General features: G+C 28.9%; 1 protein-coding gene across 1 annotated transcript; it reads right to left on the minus strand.

Moving 5' to 3' along the window:
- Positions 1–12,679: 12,679 nt before the first annotated feature.
- Positions 12,680–15,348, minus strand: LOC104609557 (auxin-responsive protein IAA16-like). Its single transcript, XM_010275901.3, has 5 exons — positions 14,864–15,348; positions 13,889–14,112; positions 13,638–13,773; positions 13,412–13,473; positions 12,680–12,984 (listed from the first exon to the last, which is right to left on the minus strand). Exons 1-5 carry the CDS (start codon positions 15,160–15,162, stop codon positions 12,947–12,949), a joined length of 759 nt encoding a protein of 252 aa, XP_010274203.1. The 5' UTR covers positions 15,163–15,348; the 3' UTR covers positions 12,680–12,946.
- Between the last annotated feature and the right edge of the window lie 10,089 nt (positions 15,349–25,437).

The raw sequence follows: 25,437 nt of genomic DNA on the forward strand, positions 1-25,437 counted from the left end.
AAAATATTAATTATTTATTGAATTTAATTATCCATAAAATCATAATTTATATAATTATTACATAATTTCATTATTAATTTTGTAATATATTAAATTATTATTAATTTCAATATTATGTTATAATTATTTTTCTACTTTGAAGAAATTTTTTAAATCTATTACATAATTCTGTTATTTTAACTATTCAAATGTAGTTATGATAAATATTTAAATAATCTATAAAATATTTAAAATTTTGTGTTATTTGAATTTTATTTATTTAAAGCTATTACATATTATTAAATATTTGAAAAACATTTAAATTGATAATCTGGAAAAATATAATTTAAATTGTTAGCACATAATTTCGTGATATATTTTGTGGAAATATAAAATTATTTTTTTTGTGTTTTTAATAAATATTTTAAAGTTATTTTATAATTTTGTTAGAATATTTAAATAATTCTTAAATTTTCTAATCCAAACTTTCTTTAGATAGATATAGATCAATAGTAGGGGATAGGATAAATAGGAATTAGAATTAATTTAGGAGAGAAACTCTCTACTAAATTAGAGATAATTTTGGAGATAAATAGGAATTAGAGACAATTTTGGAGAAAGTGGGGGAGGTAGTTTAGGAGAAATTTTAGGAGAAGAGATTATTTAAGTTATCTCATTGGTTGTTTCAAAAATGACATGGAACAAAAAATAAATAAAAATTTCAAAAAAATGAGAAAATTTCTTGACCGCTTTGTTTTAATATATACTAGTGGGAACCCGTGCGATGCACGGGATTTATTAAGTGAAAGCTAAATAATAGAAAGGGTCATTTAATAAAATACCTCTTATAGTTTCATGGATTTAACTAAAATCTACCCTATAGTTAAAATTTTACTAAAACATCACTTATAATTTGTAATGGATTTAATCAATCTTCCATTAGATGACAGTGGAAAATGACAGTGTTGACCCTAATGTTCATTTAAATAAATTTAATCAAAAGAAAATAAAAATATAAATACCATCTTTGCCCTTTATAAGACACGAGAAACAATTCTATTGGCTATATTTGGTTAATTTTGTTTTTTGTACCAAAAAAGTGTTAAGGGTATTTTTGGAATATAAAAAATTATAGGCCTAATGGAAAAACAAACACTCCATAATGAAAGGTTGATTAAATAAATAAGTTATAAAATATATGGGGTGTTTTAAAAAAATGAAAACTATAAGGTAGGTTTAAGTAAATATGTAAAACTATAAGATGTGTTCTAGTAAATGACCCTAATAGAATCACATAAGAGTATATACAATTGTTTTATATTTTCAACATTTTAAACAATTATTAATTATTCATATTTTATATACTACTTTTAATAAATTTTTTATAATACAAAAATAACAAAACTTAATTTCAGTTAGGTTTATTCATCAAACTGATGAACTGACCAACCCGATCAACTCGACCACGAGTTGGTTGACTTTATGGTATTTTAGATCGGCTTTGGTTCAAAAATTTCCAAATTTGACCAAGTTGGATCAATTTCACCTTGGTCATTAGTAAAGCAACCAAAATTGAACGGCCTAACCATGTATATATTTTAAATATAATTTTTAATATGAAAAGTGGGAAATTTCCCATATTTCTTAGTCTAAAATGTTTTATATCATAAATCTAATTTTTAAATTTATTTTTAATAATATTGCACTATAATTTTTAAAATTAAATTAAATTTTTAAGTTTAAATCTTTTGAACCGACTGACCAAATCAAAAAATCGACCCAAACCAATTCAACATGAGTGGGCCAAATAGCCTACAACCGAAACGAACCAACACATGAACACTCTTAATTTCAGCTAAATTAATAGTCTCATCTCTAATAAGTAACAATAGTTTAATCTTCAATAATTGTTGAAAATTTATAGCAAAAATACACAATTATTGAAAACATATTGACAATTAAAAAATACAATAAGTACTAAAAATATACTAACTTAGTCAATAAATAGTATAATCTCAAATAATAGTTTAATCTCTGATAAAACAAAAATACAATAAATATAATAAGTACAATAAATTAAATTTAAAAATTTTAATAATAGTAGTTTAATCTCCAATAATTATTGAAAGTTTTCAATTAAATAACAAAACAAAATAAATTTATACATAATTATTGAAAATATATTTATCACAAAAACAATAAATAATTACTGAAATACAATAAATATTAATATTAGTATATCTAATTATATAATAAATACGGATTAAGAGTTTAAAATTATTATTAAGGAATATTAATTTTTTTGAAAGTTATTTTCTCAAATTATGTTATAATTACTTTTCTGCTTTTTAGAATTTTTTAAATATTTATTACATAAGTTCTTTATTTTAACTATTTAAAATCTAGTTATTTTAAATACTTTTTTATTTAAAGTACCCAGTTAATTAAATACTTAAAAAATATGTAAAATATTTAAATTTAAAATTATTAATTATTTATTGAATTTTTATTGTCCATAAAAGTATAATTTATACTATTATTACATGATTTCATTATTAATTTTGTAATATATTAAATTATTATTATTTTCAATATTATGTTATAATTATTTTTCCTTCTTAAAGAAATTTTTTAAATTTATTACATAATTTCATTATTTTAAATATTTAAAATCTAGTTATGATAAATATCTAGTTATTTAAATATTTAAATAATCTATAAAATATTTAAAATTTGTTGTTATTTGAATTTTATTTATTTAAAGCTATTACATATTAATAAATATTTGAAAAACATTTAAATTAATGACCCAGAAAAACATAATTTAAATTGTTAGTACATAATTTGGTGATATATTTGGTAAAAATATAAAAATATTTATTAGATAATTTCATTATTTTGACTATTTAAAATATAGTTATGATAAATAATTATTTATTTAAATATTTAAATATTCTATAAAATATTTAATTTTTTTATTTAAATTTTATTTATTTAAAGCTATTACGTATTATGAAATATTTGAAAAATATTTAAATTAATAATCCAAAAAAAACATAATTTATATTGTTAGTACATAATTTTGGGATATATTTTGTAAAAACATAAAATTATTTTTTTTTGTGTTTTTAATAAATATTTTAAAGTTATTATATAATTTTGTTAGAATATTTAAGTAATTCTTAAATTTTTTAATCTAAACTTTCTTTAGATAGATATAGATAAAAAGTAGGGGAGAGGATAAATAGGAATTAGAGATAATTTTGGAGACAAACTCTCTACTAAATTAGAGATAATTTTGGAGATAATTCTAGAGAAAGTGGGGGAGCTAGTTTAGGATAAATTTTAGGAGAAAAGATTATTTAGGTTATTGGGAAAGTGCATCTCATTGGTTGTTTAAAAATGACATGGAATAAAAAAATAATAAATCCAAGAAAAGAAGAAAATTTCTTGAACGCTTTGTTTTAATATAGATAGATAGATAGATAGATAGATAGATAGATAGATAGATAGATAGATAGATAGATAGATAGATAGATAGATAGATAGATATATAGGTAGATAGATACTAGCGGGGACCCGTGCGATGCATGGGATTTGGTAAAAAAGGTGAAATAATGCATTTATAATTGCTTCTAATTAAATACTGTAATTAATAACATTAATTAATTAATATGGTTAAATAGTAAAAAATATGAAAAATAATTCCATTATAAATACTTCTAATTAAATACTGTAATTAATAATGTTAATTAATTAATACTGTAATTTTCAAACGTTGTTTTACAATCACATATTAATATTAAAATTATACCGTAATTAACTAAATACAAAAATACTGCAATTAGTTAAATATATACTATATTTATTAATTGAATGAAATACAGTATTATTCTAATACTATTAATTATTATTATTATTATTACTATTTTGTTTTTATGGATATAAAATTGCAACAACAAATTGAAAACAGCAAAATAAAATTCAATTACACATCAATCACATAAATAACATAAATATTCCAAACATTTTCAAATAAATGGCAACATCAAAAAAACACAAAGTATCTAAGAAAATTGGAACAACAAATTGAAAGCACATCAATCACATAAATAAATCAAATATTTTCAAATAGATGGAAACAACAAAAACAAAAATAATCTACACCATTTTCAAATAAATAAACCAAGCATTTTAAAAACAAAATGTTAAGAAATAAATGCTGTAATTAATAATGTTAATTAAATAATACTGTTAAATGTTAAAAATACTGTAATTATGAAAAAATACTATTGCTTAATAATACTGTTTTTCAATAAATACTGTATTTATTTAAGCTACATTAATTTCTGGAAATGATCATATTTTCAGAAATATATTGGTAATTTCTTGGCTAAAACTAATTAAATGTAATTTTTTGGTAATTACAGTTTAAAAATAATTTAATTACAGCTTAAAAATAAATACTGTGAATTATATTACTGTTAATTAATAATTAGTGTTAATTAATTACTAGTTATTAATGTTAAATGTAATTTTCTGGTAATTAAATGTAATTTTATGCTATTTATAGCTTAACTTATAATCACTGTTAATTACAATTTAAAAATCATTTATACCTTGTAATTTTATGCTATTTATAGAATAATAGACATCACTAATGTATTTTACATTATTTATAGCATAATAGCATAAAATTACATTTAATTTCAGTTTCAATATTTTGAAATATTAACAATATTTGTATAATTGATGGATATTTTTATTATGTTTCGGTTACTTATACTAAATTCTATCACTAAATTACATTTAATACCGCATTTCAGTAAATACTGTAATTATTAAAATACCAAATTATTAATAATACTGTAATTATTAAATTACTGTATTTATTGAAAAAATATATTTATCGTTAAACATAGTTGAAAAATAATTATTTAGTTACATTTCAAAAATAATTACTGTTAATTGCTATTAAATAATACTATTTTTTATAAATATTGTTAATTAACAATACTGTATTTATTGAGAATACTGTTAATTATTAAAAATACTGTAATTATGAAGCATACTATTAATTACTAATAAAATACTGTATTTATGGAGAATACTGTTAATTATTAACAATACTGTAATTATGAAAAATACTATTAATTAATAATATTCTTTTTCAATAAATACTGTAATTATTATATTACTGTATTTATTTAAAATACATCAATTTCTGGAAATTATCCTATTTTCAGAAATATAGGGGTAATTTCTTGGCTAAAACTAATTAAATATAGTTTTCTGGTAATTACATTTTAAAAATAATTTAGTTACAGCTTCAAAATAAGTACTGTGAATTATATTACTGTTAATTAATAACTAGTGTTAATTAATTACTGTTAATTTATGTTAAATGTAATTTTCCAGTTATTAAATGTAGTTTTGTGCTATTTGTAGCTTAACTTATAATTACTGTTAATTACAGTTGAAAAATCAATTATAACTTGTAATTTTGTGCTATTTATGCTATTTATAGCTTAACATTTAATTACTATTAATTAATGTTAAATGTAATTTTATGCTACTTTAAATATAATTAAAAATAATTAGTGTTAATTACTATTAATTAAAAAATATATTATTTTTTAAAAATAATGTATTTATTAATTACTGTTAAATGTAATTACATTTAATTACTGTGAGTTATAGTTTAAAAATAACTACTTTTAATTACATTACTGTTAATTAATAAATACATTATTTATAAAATATTTATTAATATTGCTTTCCAGAAAATATTGCAATTATTAAAATACTAAACTATTAATAATACTGTAATTATTAAATTACTGTATTTATTGAGAAAAATATAATTACTATTAAATACAGTTGGAAAATAATTATTTAGTTACAGTTAAAATATAAAAATAGATTCATAAATAATTATTGAGAGCATATTTATAACAAAACAATAAATAATTACTGAAAATAAATAATTATTAATTATAGTATATATAAATATATAATGAATATACACTATTATTGTAAAATTATTACTAATAAAAACAATTATGTTGATACTTATTTTCTATAATTATTAATTGATATAAGTGAAATTAGTTATTTACAATATTTTTTAGTTATTGAAATAATATTGTTATTAAAATTCTTAAAATATTAATTATTTATTGAATTTAATAATCCATAAAATGATAATTATACTATTATTACATAATTCGTTATTAATTTTGTAAAATATTAAATTATTACTAATATGAATGTTATGAATTCTATTATAATTATTTTTCTACTTACAAGATTTTTTTTAATTTATTACATAATTTCGTTATTTTAACTATTTAAAATTTTGCATGTTCAATATTTTGTTATTTAAATATTTAAATAATATGTAAAATATTTAAAAATTTTCATTATTTGAATTTTATTTATTTTATTGTTATTACGTAATATTAAATATTTTGTTATATTAGTTAGCTATTTTAATGTTTTTTATTTAAGATTTTTAGTTATTGAAATATTTAATTAATGTTTTATTTTTTAATATTAAATTTTTATTATTTAAATAACATTTAAAATGAATAATTTGTAAAATTATAATTTATATTGTTACTACATAATTTTATGATGAATTTTGTAAAAATATTGAACTATTAATAATTGAATATTATTAAATCTATTAATTTTTTGTGTTTTGAATTTAGTATATAATTTAGTTATACCATTTAAATTGTTCTGAATTTTTTTTAATTGAAACTTTCTTTAGATAGATATAGATAAAAAGTGGGGGAAAGGATAATTAGGAATTAGAGATACTTTAGGAGAGAATATCTCTACTGAATTAGAGATCATTTAAGAGATAAATTGGAGTTAGAGATAATTTAGAAGATAAATAGGAATTAGAGACATTTTAGGAGGAAGTGGGGGAAAGTGGTGCCACTTGGCTAAACATTAGAAAAGCAAATCCCTCTTTCTTTATGGTTGTTAGAAATAGTTAAGCATATATGATTTCGTTATTGGTTTAATGGGTAATTATGTAGAATTAAAAAAATAAGAAAAATAAAAAATTAGAAAATTAGAATGGGGGGTTCCCTGAAAGGAAAGCTATGCTGACATAGCAGGACCAGTTTTAATAAATACTAGTAGGGACCCATGCGATGCACGGGAAAATCTGAAAGATTTAATAATTATTTTTTATTTAATGTTGATTTATAAAAAATAATTATTGTTAATTGAATATAAACAAATATTTTTTAATAAATTTAGTTTTATTCATAATTTGTAGTAACTTTAATAATTTTTATTCTTTTATAAATTTAAATGAAATTTTGATTAATCTTAAATAAATAAAAATAATTATAAAAGCTAACATTTTTATTAATTCCACTAATAATTAATAATTATATAGGAATGACAATGGGGTGGGTTCAAGGCAGGGCACCCCATCCCTTTCCTTGCCCCATAGTCAAGACATTCTACCCCATCCTCGCCTTGTCCCTAGTGTCATGCGGGTTCAGGGCAAGGTAACCACTCCTCAATGTCGAGCGAGTTCAGGGGCAAGGCACCCCATTCCTCATCAATGATGGAAAATCCTTAAATTTTCCTACCCCATCCCTATCAACCCAATATTCAATTTGATGATAGAAATGATCAAAAGGATATGTTGAGTGTCAACCACATGGTAAATTTCTAAAAGTACACTAAATTGTCTTTAATATTCAGAAATGTAATTTTATGAAAATTTTGGAAATTTTATTGTACTTGTGTAATTTTGAAAATTTATTCAAATTTTTATTAAATAATTTATTTTATTTTTAAATGGTTTTACTTACAGAAATATACTAATTTATCTTACAATTTCTAATATAAACTAACAAATAATTTCCTTTTTCCAATATTATACTAATTTATCTTAGCAATTTGTGTAATTATTTGTTCAAATTATAGTTTTCCATTTCCCATAGTCATTTATCTTTAATAATTTTCAATAATTTGCAATGAAAATTACATAATTTTTCAATGATTTTCCAAAATCTATCAAATGTAATATATTTTCCTAAAATTTCCAAAATATTCTAAAAATTATCAATAATTATTTAATACATTTTAAATAAACTTTCAAATACTTCATATCTTTTAATTTCAAAAATGGTATTTTACAAAAAATGTAGTTTTATGAAAATTTTTGAAAATTTTATTACATTTGTGTAACTATGGGGATTTATTGAATTTTTTAAATTGTTATTAAATATATATATATATATATTTATTTGGTAGCTTACTAACAAAATTACACTAATTTATCTTTTATTTTTCAATATAAATTAATTAATAATTTCATTTTCTAACATTATAATATTTTGTTCCCCCATTTGTATTTGGTTATTAATTATAATAATAACAATAACTAAAATTTTATACTTTTTGATAATTGTTAAATATAATTCTCAATTTTATAGAAATTAGTTAAAGAGTTTTCAATTTCTATAAAATTTTGTTAATGACTTAATTAATAACAATATTTATTAATTTTTTGTAATTTGCTAACCGTATTTATTAACTTTTGGTAATAACACTATTTATACTCATTGAATAAGGGTGCGATTAAATATTAATATGAATATTTTAAATGAGGGACAGTGGACATAGATTGATGGATGCATTTTAGAAATTGATTAGGGAGTGGGACAACATGATACTTTCCTATTGGTTTAAATGAGATACCTTAGGAGAGAGATTATAGGAATATTTTTAGGTAGTTGGGTGACATGGCTTAATGGAAGTGGTGTGAAGGGAAGAGGAGATAAAGTCAAAGAGAATGCAAGGTGGGGATAATGAAGCAAGGAGAGGCATGGTGACGGGGACCCATGCTTTGTTAAGCGAAAGTTAAACAATAGACCCAAATCGATACAACCCGAGTTGGTGGGTTTTCGCTAATGGTCAATCAGTTTCGAGTGACAAACTGCGGACTTGATTAGATTGATTTGGTTGGCAAAATAGCTAGCAACTGAACTAAATTAATCATTGAACACTCCTAATTTCAACTAAATTTATAGTCTAAACTCTAATAAATAACAATAGTTTAGTCTCCAATAATTATTAAAAATTTATAGCAAACATACACAATCATTGAAAATAAGTTTATAATGAAAATATAATAGCTATATAATAAAAATACAATAATTACAAAAATATAATAAATACTGAAAATATACTAAATTTGTTAATAAATAGTGTAATCTCAAACAATAGATTAATCTCTAATAAGTATTAATCTACAAATTATAGAAAATATATAATTATTGAAAATAAATTTATAACAAAAATACAATAAATATGATAAATTAAATTTCAAGAGTTAAATAATAGTTATTGTTTAATATCCAATAATTATTGATAATTTTATATTAAATAAAAAAAATAAAAATACATTTATAAATAATTATTGAAAGCATATTTATAAAAAAATAATTACTGAAAATAAAATAACTATTAAATATAGTATATATAAATATATAATAAATATACACTATTATTGTAAAATTGTTACTAACAAATATAATTTTGTTGATAGATACTTTCTATAATTATTAATTGATATAAGTGAAATTAGTTATTTACAATATTATTTAGTTATTGAAATCATATTGTTTTTTAAATTCCTAAAATATTAATTATTTATTGAATTTAATAATCCATAAAATTATAATTGTACAATTATTACATAATTTGTTATTAATTTTGTAAAATATTAAATTATTATTAATATGAATATTATGAATTCTATTATAATTATTTTTCTATTTTTAATATTTTTTAATTTATTACATAATTTCGTTATTTTAACTATTTAAAATTTTGTCATGTTAAATATTTTGTTATTGAAATATTTAAATAATATGTAAAATGTTTTAAATTTTTCATTATTTGAATTTTATTTATTTTAATGTTATTATGTAATATTTAAATATTTTTTTATATTATTTAGCAGTTTTTAATGTTTTTTATTTAAGATTTTTAGTTATTGAAATATTTAAATAATGTTTTATTTTTTAATGTTAATTTTTTATTATTTGAATAATATTTAAATTGAATAATTCGTAAGATTATAATTTGTATTGTCACTACATAGTTTCATGATGAATTTTGTAAAAATATTAGAGATAATTTAAGAGATAAATAGGAATTAGAGATAATTTATGAGATAAATAGGAATTAGAGACAATTTAGGAAGAAGTGGGAGAAAGTGGTGCTACTTAGCTAAATATTAGAAAAGCAAATCCCTCTATCTTTATGGTTGTTAGAAATAGTTAAGCATATGTGATATCCATCTGATTTATAGTGTTTTTATAGTTGTACCGTCCAAAATTAATTCATCAATTGTGGGCCCCGATTTTTATTAAATTTATAAATCAATTGTTTGGGTTGGCTCCTTGGCTAAAATATATTTTCCATTTCAGCTTAGAGTTTTTCGCAAGGAAATTAATCATTAAAAATATCTGTCATAAAACAATAGGAGAGAAATTCTAAACTTCTTATTAATTTCCTTGTCAAAATAATTTTGGAATTTTCTTGATTCGTTCATCACTTTACCCTTGTGCAAACGTCATTTTGATCGTTCCAGTTTTCCTGGTTCCCTTCTAACTAGACAACTTGCTGTAATCCCCATTAAAGGAAATACATAAAATTCAACGTCAGATCCGAGACCCATTTGCTGAATTTGATGACAATCTTCATGGAGTCGAGTGAATTAATTATTCATAATGAGAAAATGTCAATTATCATGACCTGCCAGGTTGAATTCCACAGAACCCAAATAAAATATTTAATTTTTTTATCAAAGAAATAAAATATTGGGTAAGTTGCATACTAGTACTATATACTTCGAGGCTCGTTTTACTTTATTACCCAAACTTTAGAATATATCATTATAATACCTAAACTCTTGAAAACTCTTAATTTAGTACCCACCATTAGCATTAACGGGTTTGTCAGTTATCTATATCACATACATGAATGATAGATAGATACGGGTTTGTCAGTTATCTATATCACTTACATGATAGATACGTGTAACTTAAATTCTTTAAAAATGTCAAAATTACTCTTTTAATATTTATGACACCATTTTACCTTAATTGTTTTTCTCGGTCGAATGAAGAATTATCCATCTTCTTGGACAACAATGGCAGTCTAAAACCTTCCTTTGTTATGGATTGAATAACTTAAAAAAGGATTATAACGACGTTGGTCTAAATCACTCCTCTCTAGAAATATTTTTTTATGTAATTTTTCTAAGGTATAAAGTGAACAATGGTGCCTAATCGCAGCGAAAAGGAATTTAAACATGTATGACTATTTTGACTGTTTTAAATTCAAAATGTATTTGTGTCTTTTTAAACAAAGTTCAAAATATTGATATGCCCGATATATTAGTAGAGGCGTATTGGGTGAATCGATATCTTTAATTAATTAATTTATTTTTTTAAAACCGATTCAGAGGGGTCGGTTTAGAGCTCCTCCACCCCTTGAACCGGTTAGACCCCCAATACACCCACTGTATGGGTGTATCGGAGAGGTCCCGGAACGATACGTATCGACCGATACAAGCCAATACGTGTTGATACTTTGAACTAGGGGTGATCATTTCAGCTCGGCTTGGCCCGGACCGCACAAGCCCGGCTTGGAAATTTTGGGCTTGGGCCTGGGTTTTGTGTTCAGGCCCAACCCGGGCCCGGGCCCGCAAATTTTAGGGCCAGGCTTGGGCTTAATACTTCAAGCCCAACCCAGCCCGCATATATTTAGATTTACACATTTGGTGTATAATGTATACATGTTATTTTACATTATATTATATATTTTATATATAAATATTATAACATGAAATGTATAATTTATATTATATAATGTATAAATAAGTTTATATGCATGTTATGTCATTTAATATATAGATATATAATATTTTATATATGAGTGACATTGTCCGGTAAACAAGTTTGGCCCGGCCTGGACCTGTATAGACCTGGGCTTGGGCTTATGTTTCAGGCTCGGAACCCCAGACTAGGCTGAGCCAGAGCCTAAACTATAACCCTTATCATAAGTAGAAAGCCCAACCCGGCCCATGATCACCCCTACTTTGAACCTTACTTTCAAATGCCATCTAACATAAATTAACAATTTTGGACTAAATTATTAATTTTCGAGAATTTAGATACATTGCAAATTGCAATGACATGTTTTAAAGTTAAAGGTGCTAAAATTAGACTAGCCTCAATCTGCAATTTACCTAAAGCGTTTAATTAATTGAGTTGATGTTGGAGACAACTAATCAATACAACATGAAAGCTAAGCCTTAATAATTTACTCGTAAGCGTAGCATAGAGTTCCAACCCATCAAAGACCATCAACTCAGTATAGACCATGGTCACTAGTCAAGCAAGTAATTGATTATTCTACAATAACTGAACTAACTAATAAACAAATAATATAGACTACTGGGATGAATAAATGCCCCATCAACATGCACATGGCCTTGCTCCCTACTTCACTTGGTTCATTGATGTTATTAACTCCTTCCTTTCTTTAAAAATGGAAATAAAAAAAAAAACAGAAACAAAGCATGTCAAAAATAATCTCAACAGAAAAATACAGCTGAAATATAATTGAGGCCATTAAGAAAACACACAGCAACTTCAGCAGCAATAACAATTAATATATGGTTTGATTATTAAGCACACCATTAATAATAACCAAGCTAGACATAGCCCAAGTCTCTCAAACGTTATTGCTTCTTGTCCATAACAAATATCCCATCTTTCTATATGTTCATAGAATCAAACCACATAGTACAGAAAAACCAAGCCATCCTGCTCCACCCATCTCCCCCCATTTTCCTTGCAGATTTCCCTTGTCAGAATCTGAGAGATCAAATAAGCAGGCTGTGGCGCTGGTCAGGTCTTCAGCTTCTGTTCTTGCATTTCTCCACAGCTCTTGGTGCTGAAATTTTCAAGTAATTAATTAAGACACACATTAACCATAAGAGAAATACAGCACCTCTCATCTCTTCTATAAGCTATGTATATATATATATATATATATATATATATATATATATATATTTTAACATGGAAATCAAATTTCCTAACAAAAGCTTAAAAGTAAAACTAAAGCCAGCTCCATAGAACAAGGGCTTTAGGGTGGAAGGAAGGATGTCATCAACAGCTCTGCAACAAGTCTGTCAATAGTAAATTTTTCCTCTAGGAAACCACTGACAAGCTACAGTTATAGGTGGCAAGGGTTGTTCCCCTGGGAGGAACCTCACAGCTTAGCTTGAAGCTTGAAGGGGCACATTATACAGCCATTAGCAATACAAAATAAAAAGCAGTTAAGCACAATATAATTGTGTACTAAGGCAGGCACTTACCCAGCCCAATTGCCTCGGATCCCTTCATTATTCGTAAGCGCTTGCACGAATCCACAAACATCCTGATCAAAACCAAACACACAAGAGTTAGCCACACCCACAATTCGTCGACCAGCTGCCGTGCCATCTGCCATGGCCACGGACCGCTCGCTGCATGCAGCAAGCTCCCGACCAATGCTTCATGTAAAAGCTTAGCTTTGCATTATTAATTGAGCGAAGAACTTACTCCCATGGGACATCGCCAACCAGCATCCAATCGCCATCCTTGTCTTCATACGTTGGCACGTACTCTGAACCGTTCAACAGATCCATCAACTTGCTCTCGTTCATGAAATCCTTCATTCCCTGTGGCCCGCAGTTTCCTTCAGCCAACAACACAGAAAACACAGACGACGTAAGCAAGGAAAAAGAAAGCAAGAAAGCAAAAATTGTTATAAAGAGATCTCTATCCTGACTCCTTGGTTGATAATTACGTACCAATAGTGAAGGAGGAGAACATCTTTCCTAGAGCGTCAGAGAGCTCCTGGTAGCTCTTGTACATCTTCAAGTCCACCTTACGAAGGTAGGGAGCCCCATCCATGCTAACCTTCACAAAAGCTGCGCTGCTGCTAACCTTCTCACCCTCCTCCGTGCTGCTCTTGTGCACGGACAGGATGTTCTTACGGAACGATCGCACTGGTGGCCAACCGACCACCTGCGCCCTGAAATCCCCCCCATGTGCACGTTAGAGTAATACGGTTTTACTATGGGTTTACGATGACAGAAACCATGAAGCAACTAGCAAGCTCCAATTCTGGTACAGCTTGCTAATGAAATATCCAATCAAAGGAAAGCTCAAGAAACTGAAACTAATGAAATATAAAGAGACATATAGCAGTAGAAAGAGATTTTATATGTAAAAGAAGAATGTAAATTCCAGGCTTAGAATACTAATGTGACTACTGTTCTAATTATTTCTTCATTGTCATGGATGCATCAAAAGGAAAAGTTTCTATCTTTGATTCGTAATTTTATTATATTTTAATCATTTCTTTTCTGTCTGTTTGATCTAGTTTTCTTCTCCTCTGCTTGATATCAAAAATCAAAATTTTGATAGTTTGGATGCAACGTTGGGATCATTATCGTTTGGATGAATAACAATAATAATAATAATAATAATAATAATAATATGATATATACACTTATTGTTAATTTTACAGTTTTAATTGGGATCTGGGTCCTCTTTGAATCTTCCCCACTAGCTTTCCATTTCAAAAAGAAAGTGAAAAAGTGTAATTTTTTTTTAGTTTTTTGTATTTAGAAAAAATGCAAAAAAATATATAAAGAAAAAGATGTTTGGGTTTTAACCTTTCACCACCACAGGGACATGCAATAATGTAAAGAAAAATAAAAAAGAAAATTTTTCCTAAAAGAAAAAGCCAAATACAAAGGAGAGAGAGAGAGAGAGCTAACTTGGCTGGGGGCTTAGCTGGGTCATTGGAGCAAGGAAGGAGGTTCTTCTCCTTGGGTGAATTCTTCTTCTCAGCTGGGTCTAAGACCGACTCCTTGGTGGGAAGGTTGAGCTTCAAATCAACAGTCTCAGCGAACCCTCTCTTGGCACCATTAATCTTGGTTGCAGAGGGAGTCGTATCGCCATCGCCACCTCCTCCGCCACCCGGCAGTCCAAGGCGGAGCTCCGTCTCTTCGAAATTCAGACTGTACTCGTCAGGCCCGCCTCCGAGCCTGCTCGCCATTTTCCGGCAAACTTCCATGAAAATCCTGGCAGTGAGGTCTCACTTTTGGCCTCTTTCGTTGGTTGTCCCGTAGCCTTCTTTCGGTTTTTTCTATCGTTAACTCGGTGGTGTGGGTTCTGAGAGAGAGGTTAATAAAATTTCAGAAGAGGGTGCATTTGGCTGAGTGTGTATAAATATATGGACGAGTATGAGTGCGCATTGTCCCTATCGGGTATCGGCGGAGGAGATTCAAACACGTGGACAAACATGATTAGCTGGATCTTGGAGAGAGTGGCCGTGGGAAGGTGACAACATGTTAACGTCAGTACGCGAATGATTGTGGTGAAGCGAGTGGACAGCCCAGTTGTCTTCGGTACCTTCAGTCTCTTCTCCCCTCCCTCCTTTTGTGGGTTGGGTTGGGTTGGATTGGATAATTAGGTTTATTCTCTCTCTTTATCGCCCACATTTGAACCAACCCTTTTTCAATTCATCGCCGATTAATTCTTCCTTTCTTCTTATTAACAGATAAATTATAGTTAATAATTTTGCTTTTTCTTTCCGATTAAAAAACTAGTTTAAACTTAATAGAATTAGTGGTGATATTGTCCTGAGCTGATGAGTTTAATCAAGTTGGAAGCTTCCACTTTCAAGTTAGTTAATTATGAGATGGAAGCCATGTGAGTGCATTTTGATTTATACAATTTCCAAAAATGCTCGACTCATGAACAACTTTTTCGTTGAAAATAATTTGTAAAATGCTTAATCGAATGTATGGTTTTCCCCCCCTACAACTTTTTATAAGTTATCATTTTTCTTTTTTGTATTTTTATAAATTATACACAGGCTCATTATAGATTTTTGAATTCCACTGGAGACTTGTAAAAATTTAAAATATCATTTTATATATCAATACGTATTCATAAATTAGCATCAATTTCAAACTAGTACCTACCCCAACTGTACTTTGGGCTTAAGAATTCTGACCTTAGGCTTAATCATCATTCTCTCTAAATTCTATTGTCTGTATAAATTTACAAAAATTAATAAGAGGGAGTAATTTATAAAAACTCGCATAAAACTTTTTCATCAAACAATTTTTTTATCGACATTTTTTTTGCCTTTTCTAACTTTAAAGTAAAAAATACAAAAAATAAAATTAAACCTTTAGAAAAACACTCCAAAATACAACCTTTAGTTTTTTTTTTTTTAAAAAAAAAGCAAATAAAAGCAATTTTGGCGATGCAAAGAGGGCAAAAATCGGCAAGGGGAGCATTGTTGACGTGGGCAGCATATATTAAGTGTGCATTTGTTTCTTGAGCCCAAGGAAGGAGGGGGTCCCAGGTGTTGGAGGGGTCGGACAAGTCAACCGATTGGAGGCATGTGCTGAGATTCATCGGGACGGGAGAGATGATGGGGCCCATCAAGTCCATGTGACTTTGTTGGCATGTCGTCTAGCGTCAAACCCTCTCCCATGTGCGCCGCTTCAGGGCGTCCCCTCCCTCTCCTCTCTTTTCCCTCTTTCTTTACCCTTTTTTTATAATGTTTTTTCACCTCTTTTTATTTATTAATATTGTATTAATTAATCAATAATCCCCCATTAATTAAATCAAATTCAACCCCTTAATTCCTCTCTCTTCACTGGGCCACGCATAGTATCTTGCACAGCAACCAATCAGAATCCACAGCTAACTGAACCGGGTATGGGTATTCTGGTTATTCCATATTTGTTTTTGCTTTTATTCTGTTATTATATTATTTGAACACAACCTCTGACAGAAAGACATGCAAGCTAATATGGGGATATAACTTGCCACGTGTCATACACAGACAGCCAGGACCCACTATAGCCAATCAATCCCATTGGACATCTTTTGCCTGCAATAGATTTATTTAAGAAGAATTAATTGAAGCAAGTAATTTTTTTACCATATTTTGACCAAAATGCCCTTGAAGTCTCTGTTCAATGTTACAGGCTTACAGCCCAGTACTTCTCAATTAATGGCGTCGGTGGGAAGCAGCATAATTTAAATTAAAGTGATTGAGTGATTTATATATGTCACCAATTAATTAATCGATTTAGATACATTGCTAAGAACCTTCCAAGAACATATTAATATGAAAACTGTCTGCAAAAGAAGTATAACTCTTAGCTTAATTTTATCTTTTTCTTTCTAAGGTAATTAGTCAAAGTGTAGCAGCAGAACTTGAGTTGATTGAAATCCCAATAATTTTCTATTGAAAGACTCCTGCCTGAGAGAGCCCACAAGATCAAATGACTATGGGCAGTCCTTCTGTAAAAGATTCTGGTCATTCCTTACCTAATAATCGATCTCTCTACCTGTAGGCATTAGTCAGTCATGATATGATGCCAACCCACCTAAACCTGATTGGGGTTTTCTCTTTTTGGATCAGTACTGAAGTAGGATGGAGAGAAAGAAGTGCAAAATCACTAAAATTTACAGTAAAAGCAATTGATTCTCATAGTTTAATATAAATTATAAGGGTCCGTTTGATTTAGAGTCAGAATTAGAATAGGAATCGAAATTGAAATCGGAATAATCTATTTCCTTCATTTGTTTGGTTTGATATGGAATCAGAATTGGTTAGAATGGATATACTCATGCCCAGGGGAGGGGGAAGGGGAGGGAATGATCATTCTCTCATATGCGGGAATATCATTCTACCAGAAATAGGAATAGGATTTAGACTCCACATCCAATCAAATAGTTGGAATCAAATTGAATTATTCCAATTCCAGTTCCAGACCCCTATTCCCACAAATCAAATGGACCCCAATATATTCATTTTTTTTGTACATAATTCAAGTTCCTAAATACTCCCTACACATCTCAACGTAATTAAGAGTAAAACTTTTTCTTTTCTTTCTTTCTTTCTTTTTCTTTTTTTTTGTTCATAGTCATTTTCGACATATCACATTCTTCTGTGTTAGAAATTCTTTGATATCAGACAATATATATCTGCAGTTCTATGTTTAGTAAGCCCACTGGAAGCATAATTTAGTGTTATAGACACTGAGGATATTGTTATTGAAACAGAAGTGAATTAGTCACTCAATTGGGTGAAACACTAGAGAGATAGGGAGTTCAAAGCAATAACAAGCTTGGCTTAGAAATTATTTCTTTACTGTGTTTAATAGATTCAAGTAAGGAACATTCAATGGGAAATTAAGTAAACCTACCAAAGTCTTTGCATTAAAGAGTTAACTTAGTCACAACTGCCAAACACTTCTTCCACCAGTTGTCCTTTGAGAGATATAAAAGATTCAAATTTGTAAGTTTCAGGGCGAAGGCAGCCAAAACTTGACAACCAGACTATTATGGCCATCCAATCCCATCTGGAGGTTGATCGAGTCAGTGCAGAAATTTGGTTCAATCATAAGGTGGGCTGACCAGGTCAAACCAATTGGATTTCATCAGCACACAGAAAATTAAAAGAGATTCAGATAATAGAAAGATGCAATGTATCCTTGATTCATTCGGTTCAGCTTTCAAAATCCAATTATAGGGTTTTTAACCTGGCTTTGGCTTTGTTAGTTCCAATCAGCTGTTGTTGTGATTCAGGTTTAAAGTATCACAACGTATCAGTGTGTATCATATAATATAATTGGATTTTTACATCAATCAAAATATAAAAAGAGTTTCGATGAAAAAAACTTTTTATAAACAATTTTTTTTTTATATAAAAAATATCGATACTTTGAACCATGATTATAATCAATTTATAAATAATTTAATTGGACTAAATCGCCTAACCGATTCGGATTTTAGGACATTATTTGGATGTGGGGAGCCTATCACTGTCTGATTGGTTGTTAATTGGGTGGTACTAGCACTGTCACACCTGTCACATGTATTTTATGTGGGCTACATATACTTGAATGAACATGTCATGTGGGTTAAACAACAAGGGTCATTGCTAAGAAAATACGGGTTGGGGACCTGCATAAAAGTTGCAGACCTCAAAAAGAAAATTTAAGAGAAGAGAAAAAAAAAATTGATCCAAGCCCTAACTTTTAAGTAGTTGGCCGACATGGGTGGTGCCACTTTATGCTCCCATCAAGGTCAGACAAGCCTTTTCTAACCAGAACTGGGGCTTGGCTAGCCCTAGGGGACCATTTGCTGATTAACATAAACCCTTAACAAGTAACCAGTTTTAAGAAAAAAAACTCAGTTTGATCTTTTACAGGCTCAAATTAAAGATACTCAGATACCCATCTAATCTCAATCAAGATTAATAAATACCCACAACTGATTAACATAAACCCTAATCAAATCAGCTTCAACTTCTGAGATATGAAATAGAATTGCATTGTGGAACCAAACAACACACTGGATCAAGGACACCTGTTTCAATTGCTAATCAAATGGATATTAATAAGCCCTTATCACACCTTTTTATATATATACAAATTGCTCAAGCAAACTTATCATCAACATCATCATAACTCATTCTACTTTACAGCCCAAGGTGGAGACTTGGAGGCAGGTCACATCCACAAGAGGAAGGAAACATCCCAAACCCTAGCTGTGCCCTTGCCCCTGTCAACATCCCCAATTTTGGATCCGGATCGACTTCCGACCTGACTGTATAAAACCTACATTAAGCCATTAACCCTAAATCTTTCTAATGAAAGCGAACCAAACTCAAAATACCCTTCAACCTGGACAACCTAGAAATATGCTTCTAAAAAACGGCTCCTTCTCTCTCACCTATTTGTTTAGACCTTAAGTCAAAAATCTAAAGGACAAAAACATGAATACAACAACAATATTTTGGGAAACCAAACAACTCCTTACCTCTAATGAAAGTGACCCACTTGGACTAAGAATTTGGTGGGGTTTAAGTGTGGTTATATGATGATAATTAAGAATTTAAAATCATTGTTAGTTGACCATTTTCTATTCTTTTCCCAAATAAACATTTATTTGCATTTCTACTTACAGTAACCTTTTTAGAAAGCTAAACAAGAATTTGATTATGGAGATTTGACTAAACCTCACCAATTCACCTCCATCATCTCAGTCAATTCTAAGGCCATAAATCGGGTTGAGACTTGAGAGGATAATTGAATCTTTTGATATTTCCTCAATAAGTAAGCCTTATCCCAAAAGCCTTTACATATAATTCAACTCATTGGATTAGACCATTCTATCTGAATCCACCTTCAATTTGTCCATACATATTGGATGGATGCAAAGCAGATTATTATAAAAAAAAAGGCTGATATTTTTGAATATATAAATTAATTTTCCAAGTGGCAGCTCATGTTCGAAGCGGCCGGTTTCAGTCAAATTAACCATGCCAACTGGCAAGATAGAACCCATTAATGGAGATGTCGACTGACTGATGAACATACCCACCCAAATGGTCCCTGGGTAGTCCGTCTGGATTGACCACATCATGATCTTCCAAGTGATTCATTTATGGCGCCTTTGGTTTGATAGAAAGTAATAGAGCAACAGAAAGTTGAGGGGAAGTTCTCGATGCTTCATTCGAGAAGAGTGCAAATGCAAATATAACAGATCATACACATAGTAGGGTTGTCAATGGGTTGGTTGTTCTACTCGACCGATTCGACTGAACTGAACCAATTACGTCTGTTCTGGTTCTGAGATTTTTGTCCGGATTAATAATTGGATCAGTTGTAGTTTGATTATTTTGTTAGTAATATATAAAAGTTTTTTTTTTTATTTTCTATTATATTTTATGTTTAAAAAGAAAATTTTGATAGATAATATATAAGGGGGCTGTTTGGCATCGTTGCTGTTTCCTGGAACAATGGTGCCACATCGGAAAAAATGGTGTTTTAGAAAACGGATATTTGTTTGGAATCATTTTTTCATAAAAAACGGTGCTCCAAATCACACATCAGCAGTGCTGCAACTGCAACTGCAACATCGATGCCCAACATATACAACATAATTTTAATTAAAAACATATGATTTATTAAGATTATATAATGAAAAATCAAATATTAATTCATTATCTATCTATCTATCTATCTATTTATCTATCTATATATAGACACGTTTCTGAATCTATAATTTTGTCATGATTAATAATCAGTCCCGACCTAGACTTGATCCACTAACAACCTTAACACACATAAACTCCCTTTATATTGACACCAAAATTATATTTATACTCCTTCCAAACTGAAACTTACAAAATCTTCTTATATAGCATAAGATGGCTTTCCACATTTGATCATGCCTTAGAAGTTAAAACACCCCAACCAAGTTATAATAAACCATCACTATCGAATTTTGCAAAGAAGAGGAAAATAAGTGCAACTTCAATAAAATATTACACTCTCCCTTCACCAAAATAAACTAATTAATTAAGAAAAAAATATATATGGCAGTATCATTCTTGTTTTAATTCGGTATATTGTATTGCGGACTTGCTGTTGCTGCATTAATTAATTAAATGGGGTCTGGGAGTTGATCATAATTAACCAAAGTTGGTTGGGTGGGTCCCGCCAATGCCAATAGATGGAGAATCTTTGGTCTGAGCTTACCACACTAATAATATTCCAGATGTTGGCTGAACAGGCGACAATGGAGCCCGGCGGGTGGGGGCTGACCTGAAGACCCAAATTCAGAATGCTTAAATAACATACGAGATGACTGGGTTGACCCGCCGGACCCTCCTACCATTCTCTTCCTTTCTAATCTACGCGGTTTGCATTATATAATACATGGTTAGGGAGGGGGGTTGAAATGCTAAACGCGTTGTTATTGGGAAATGTCGAGGCAAACCCGGTAATCTTCACACAGACTCTAATCCGGGTCGGGTTCAAAACAACTCGAACCATTAAAAGAAGAGTTGATATCTAGTTAAACAAATTGGGATGGAAGAGTGGACTGTAGACTCTTGGTTCATTCGATGAGACAGTCAAGTCAGCCATGAGTAGAGACTTTATTACTTCATAAAGAACAATTAATACTAATTGATAGCTTGGTAATCGGAGGTTGTCCAAACAAAAACGAGCAACATCTGCACCTACTAATAATGGTTTTCCAACGGAATGAAACATGATTAATTATTTATTAATTTACTATTAAGTGAAGAAGTCTACCCTGTAAGAGTTGATTTACTATAAAGTTATTAATTTGTGATAAACGAGGAAGGTTGCATCTGCCAAATTCCGATGATTATGGCCGAAAAGACTTGAATGAAAGAAAGTAATAAGAAATGATTAAAGTGTGGATAATTTTATATGGAAATTAAATGTCATCATAAAACAAGATTCATGTACTAAGAACAGATTCAGTCATCACTTGGTCTATCCTTCCAAACAGGGGCGGAGCCAATGTTTATACATAGTTACTAAGTAGTGGTAAGGTCAAAAATATAATAAAATAGGTCCTTGCTCCCCTCAAAACATGAACAAAAATGTTAAAGGATCATTCTTTAATCCTCCTCCAATTCCCAAAATTAAAAACTTTGTTTATTTTTCTTTAAAAATATTTACAATAGACCCAAACTTTCCCACCCCATTTTCCTATAGAGCCTACCTCTTCAATTCCCATCTCATTTTCTTGTTTAACTTGGCCCCCTCAAGAAAAAATTCCTGGCTCCACCACTGCCTCCAAGTTTTATTCTACCTGTACTAAGATCAGATTTGATCCAATGAATTGCCTAAGGGTTTCTTCAAAAAAATAAAATAAAAATTCATGCAGCCACTCATATAGTTGGGAGAAGTTTTAGATGATGATGGTAATGATGATGAGGTGAAGAAGGCTTCATGTGATTATCTTCTGAGAGACAAGTTTGATACTATTCTGTTTTTTTTTTTTACATGGTTTTGAAAATCGGACAGTCGGACCAGAAAAATTGGAAACTGATAAGGTAACCGGTTTCATTTCATCCTAAACCCACTTTTTAGCTAAAAACCATTGATTTGGTCAGTGACTCACTGGCCCAGGTGATTGAACCATCGACCCAAATAACGGTTTTTGGCCATTTTTTATTTTTTAAGTCAGAACAGGTTATCTATTTGAACCAGATGGTCAGACCATTCAACCCAGGAACCGATCCCCATAACAGTTCCTTGTCTGCTCTGGTTTTAAAAAACTTGTTTTTTGCATGGGTTTTTCATATTAAATACAGAAAAAACTGCATTTAATCACTATTTATTTTATGAAAATGACCAAACTTTTGAGTGCGGAGAAGTTTACCTTTGCATAAGCATAAGCATTAGACCTTTGCACTAGGATTATTTGATTCTTCCAAAGAAGATAAATAAAATGATGAAAGAATATATATACATATATATATATATATATATATATATATATATATATATATATATATATATATATATGCCAGTTCAGTTGGAAGAAAACAAGGGACTGATGGATGTTCATAATTCAACTTTACTTTTTATTATGAGCTTGTATAGATTTATTCTCTACCTTTTTCTTTCAAACCAAACACTGCCCTGGAAATTTTCTCCTGTTAATTCCTATTTTGGATTTTTAGGTACCTGACCTACTAAGGAAACTCTTTAATTGAAAGGGTCTATTTGGAGACCACATGGAATGAAGTAATTTTCTTTTGTATTAGAAAACTTATACCCTTATAGTAGTATATACAGGACTAAGGGCCGAGACTATTTGATGAATCCGGATCTACTGACTACAATACATTGCTGCCCACACTCATCTAGCTGCACATATGAAAAATTGGTTGTGTTATGGTCATCAATATTCTAAATGTGAGGCTGAATGAGTGTGATCAGCATATCCGAATTCCTATAATGCTATTTGATAACAGTTAAATAAATTGAATCGAACGAAATTCAGATCTTTTAACCACAAAATCCTTGCCATTTCCTTGTGGATAAGACATTATAGTTGTACATTAATAACATCTCCCATCGATGAAATGCTCCCCATGTGCAACTGTAGGGTCCTGTGACTAGCGTCTGTACATTGATAACGTGTCATCTCCCATGAATGAAATGTTCCTGCTGGTGTTCAACTGCATGTAGGGTCCTGTGACTAGCAACTTGCAGTCAGCAGGTCTTGACTCAAGTGAATGGCTCGTCGCTTTTTGTTTTTATTAGCAAGTTGGTAAGGATTCTGTGAAATCCATATTGGCTAGCTGAAATTGAAACTGGGTTGATTACTAATCGAAAACATAGTTTTCAAAATTGGATCGGACCGGACTGGTTCTGGTTTTTTTTTTTAAACTGGAATTTTGTCAAAAAAATGTTGATTTGGTCAGAAAATTACAGATTTGAACGGTTGAACCATTCAAATCATTGAACGATTTTGACCGTTTCTTTTTTTTTTAATTTTTTATTTTTTTTTGTCAGAATGGACCATCCATTCGGTTCGAATGGTTGGACCGTTTGACCCAGGAACCGGACTCCTGACCGATTCATTGTCTAGGTCGGTTTTAAAAACCTTGATCAAAAGAAAAGAAAATGAGTTGATTAAATCCGAATTAGCATATGCATTTAAAAGCTGATGTGGGGTGTTATTATTGGTTAAACAGCCCCTAACACCACCATCAAGTGAAGTTAATCCAGATTTGGTTAATTAGATTAGGGGTGAGCATTTGATTTATTCGGTTAAAAACCGAATCAAATAAATCAAAATTTTAAAAACTAAACTAAAAAAAATAAAAACCAAAACCGAATTTTGAAAAAACCAAAATTTTCAATTCGCTTTTTTGGTTATTTCAGTAAAAACCGAATTTTAATAATGAAAATTTCAGATTTCATTTTATTATATTAATATATAAATATTATATATTATATATTATATATTACATATAATAATAGAGAGTTTAATTAATTCGATTAGCCAAATTTCTAACCTAAAAAGTGAAACAAAAAATCAAATTAACCAAAAACTAAATTAACCAAAAACCGAATTAATCAAACCGATTTAACCAAAACCTAAAAAAAACTAAAACCAAAATTTTCGTTTTTAACCGAATAGTGCTCAGCCCTAAATTAAATCGATTAATATACACTCAAATATTTTATTATTTAATTATTTTATACATTAAAGGATAAACCAATAAACCATCATTCAACTCAGTTACTTCACTCATCATCGAATATTGGCCCCAAGACCCATAAATTGCTACTCTAAAGTGAGACGAAATCATTTCATTGATATCAGGGAGACGATTGACTTCTTTTATATCTTTATTAAAGAATAATTAAGGTTATAATAAAGATTCCATTTAGATAACAAACTTTTATGTTCTTTATGTATGAACAAGAAGCATTAAATTATCATTGTTATGGGTTAATATAACCCTTTGCAAGTT

This window comes from Nelumbo nucifera, chromosome 3 (assembly GCF_055504915.1).
Source record: "Nelumbo nucifera cultivar China Antique chromosome 3, China Antique-T2T, whole genome shotgun sequence".
Classification (NCBI taxonomy): domain Eukaryota; kingdom Viridiplantae; phylum Streptophyta; class Magnoliopsida; order Proteales; family Nelumbonaceae; genus Nelumbo; species Nelumbo nucifera.

What these genes read in the sequence shown, in the direction of transcription:
- LOC104609557 (XM_010275901.3), bottom strand. Translation starts at nt 15,162, where the DNA reads ATGGAAGTTTGCCGGAAAATGGCGAGCAGGCTCGGAGGCGGGCCTGAC. An exon ending in GTTCTCCTCCTTCACTATTG is followed by an intron (nt 13,774 to 13,888) that starts GTACGTAATTAT and finishes TGTTGGCTGAAG; the next exon opens with GAAACTGCGGGCCACAGGGA. An exon ending in ATCCGAGGCAATTGGGCTGG is followed by an intron (nt 12,985 to 13,411) that starts GTAAGTGCCTGC and finishes TGAAAATTTCAG; the next exon opens with CACCAAGAGCTGTGGAGAAA.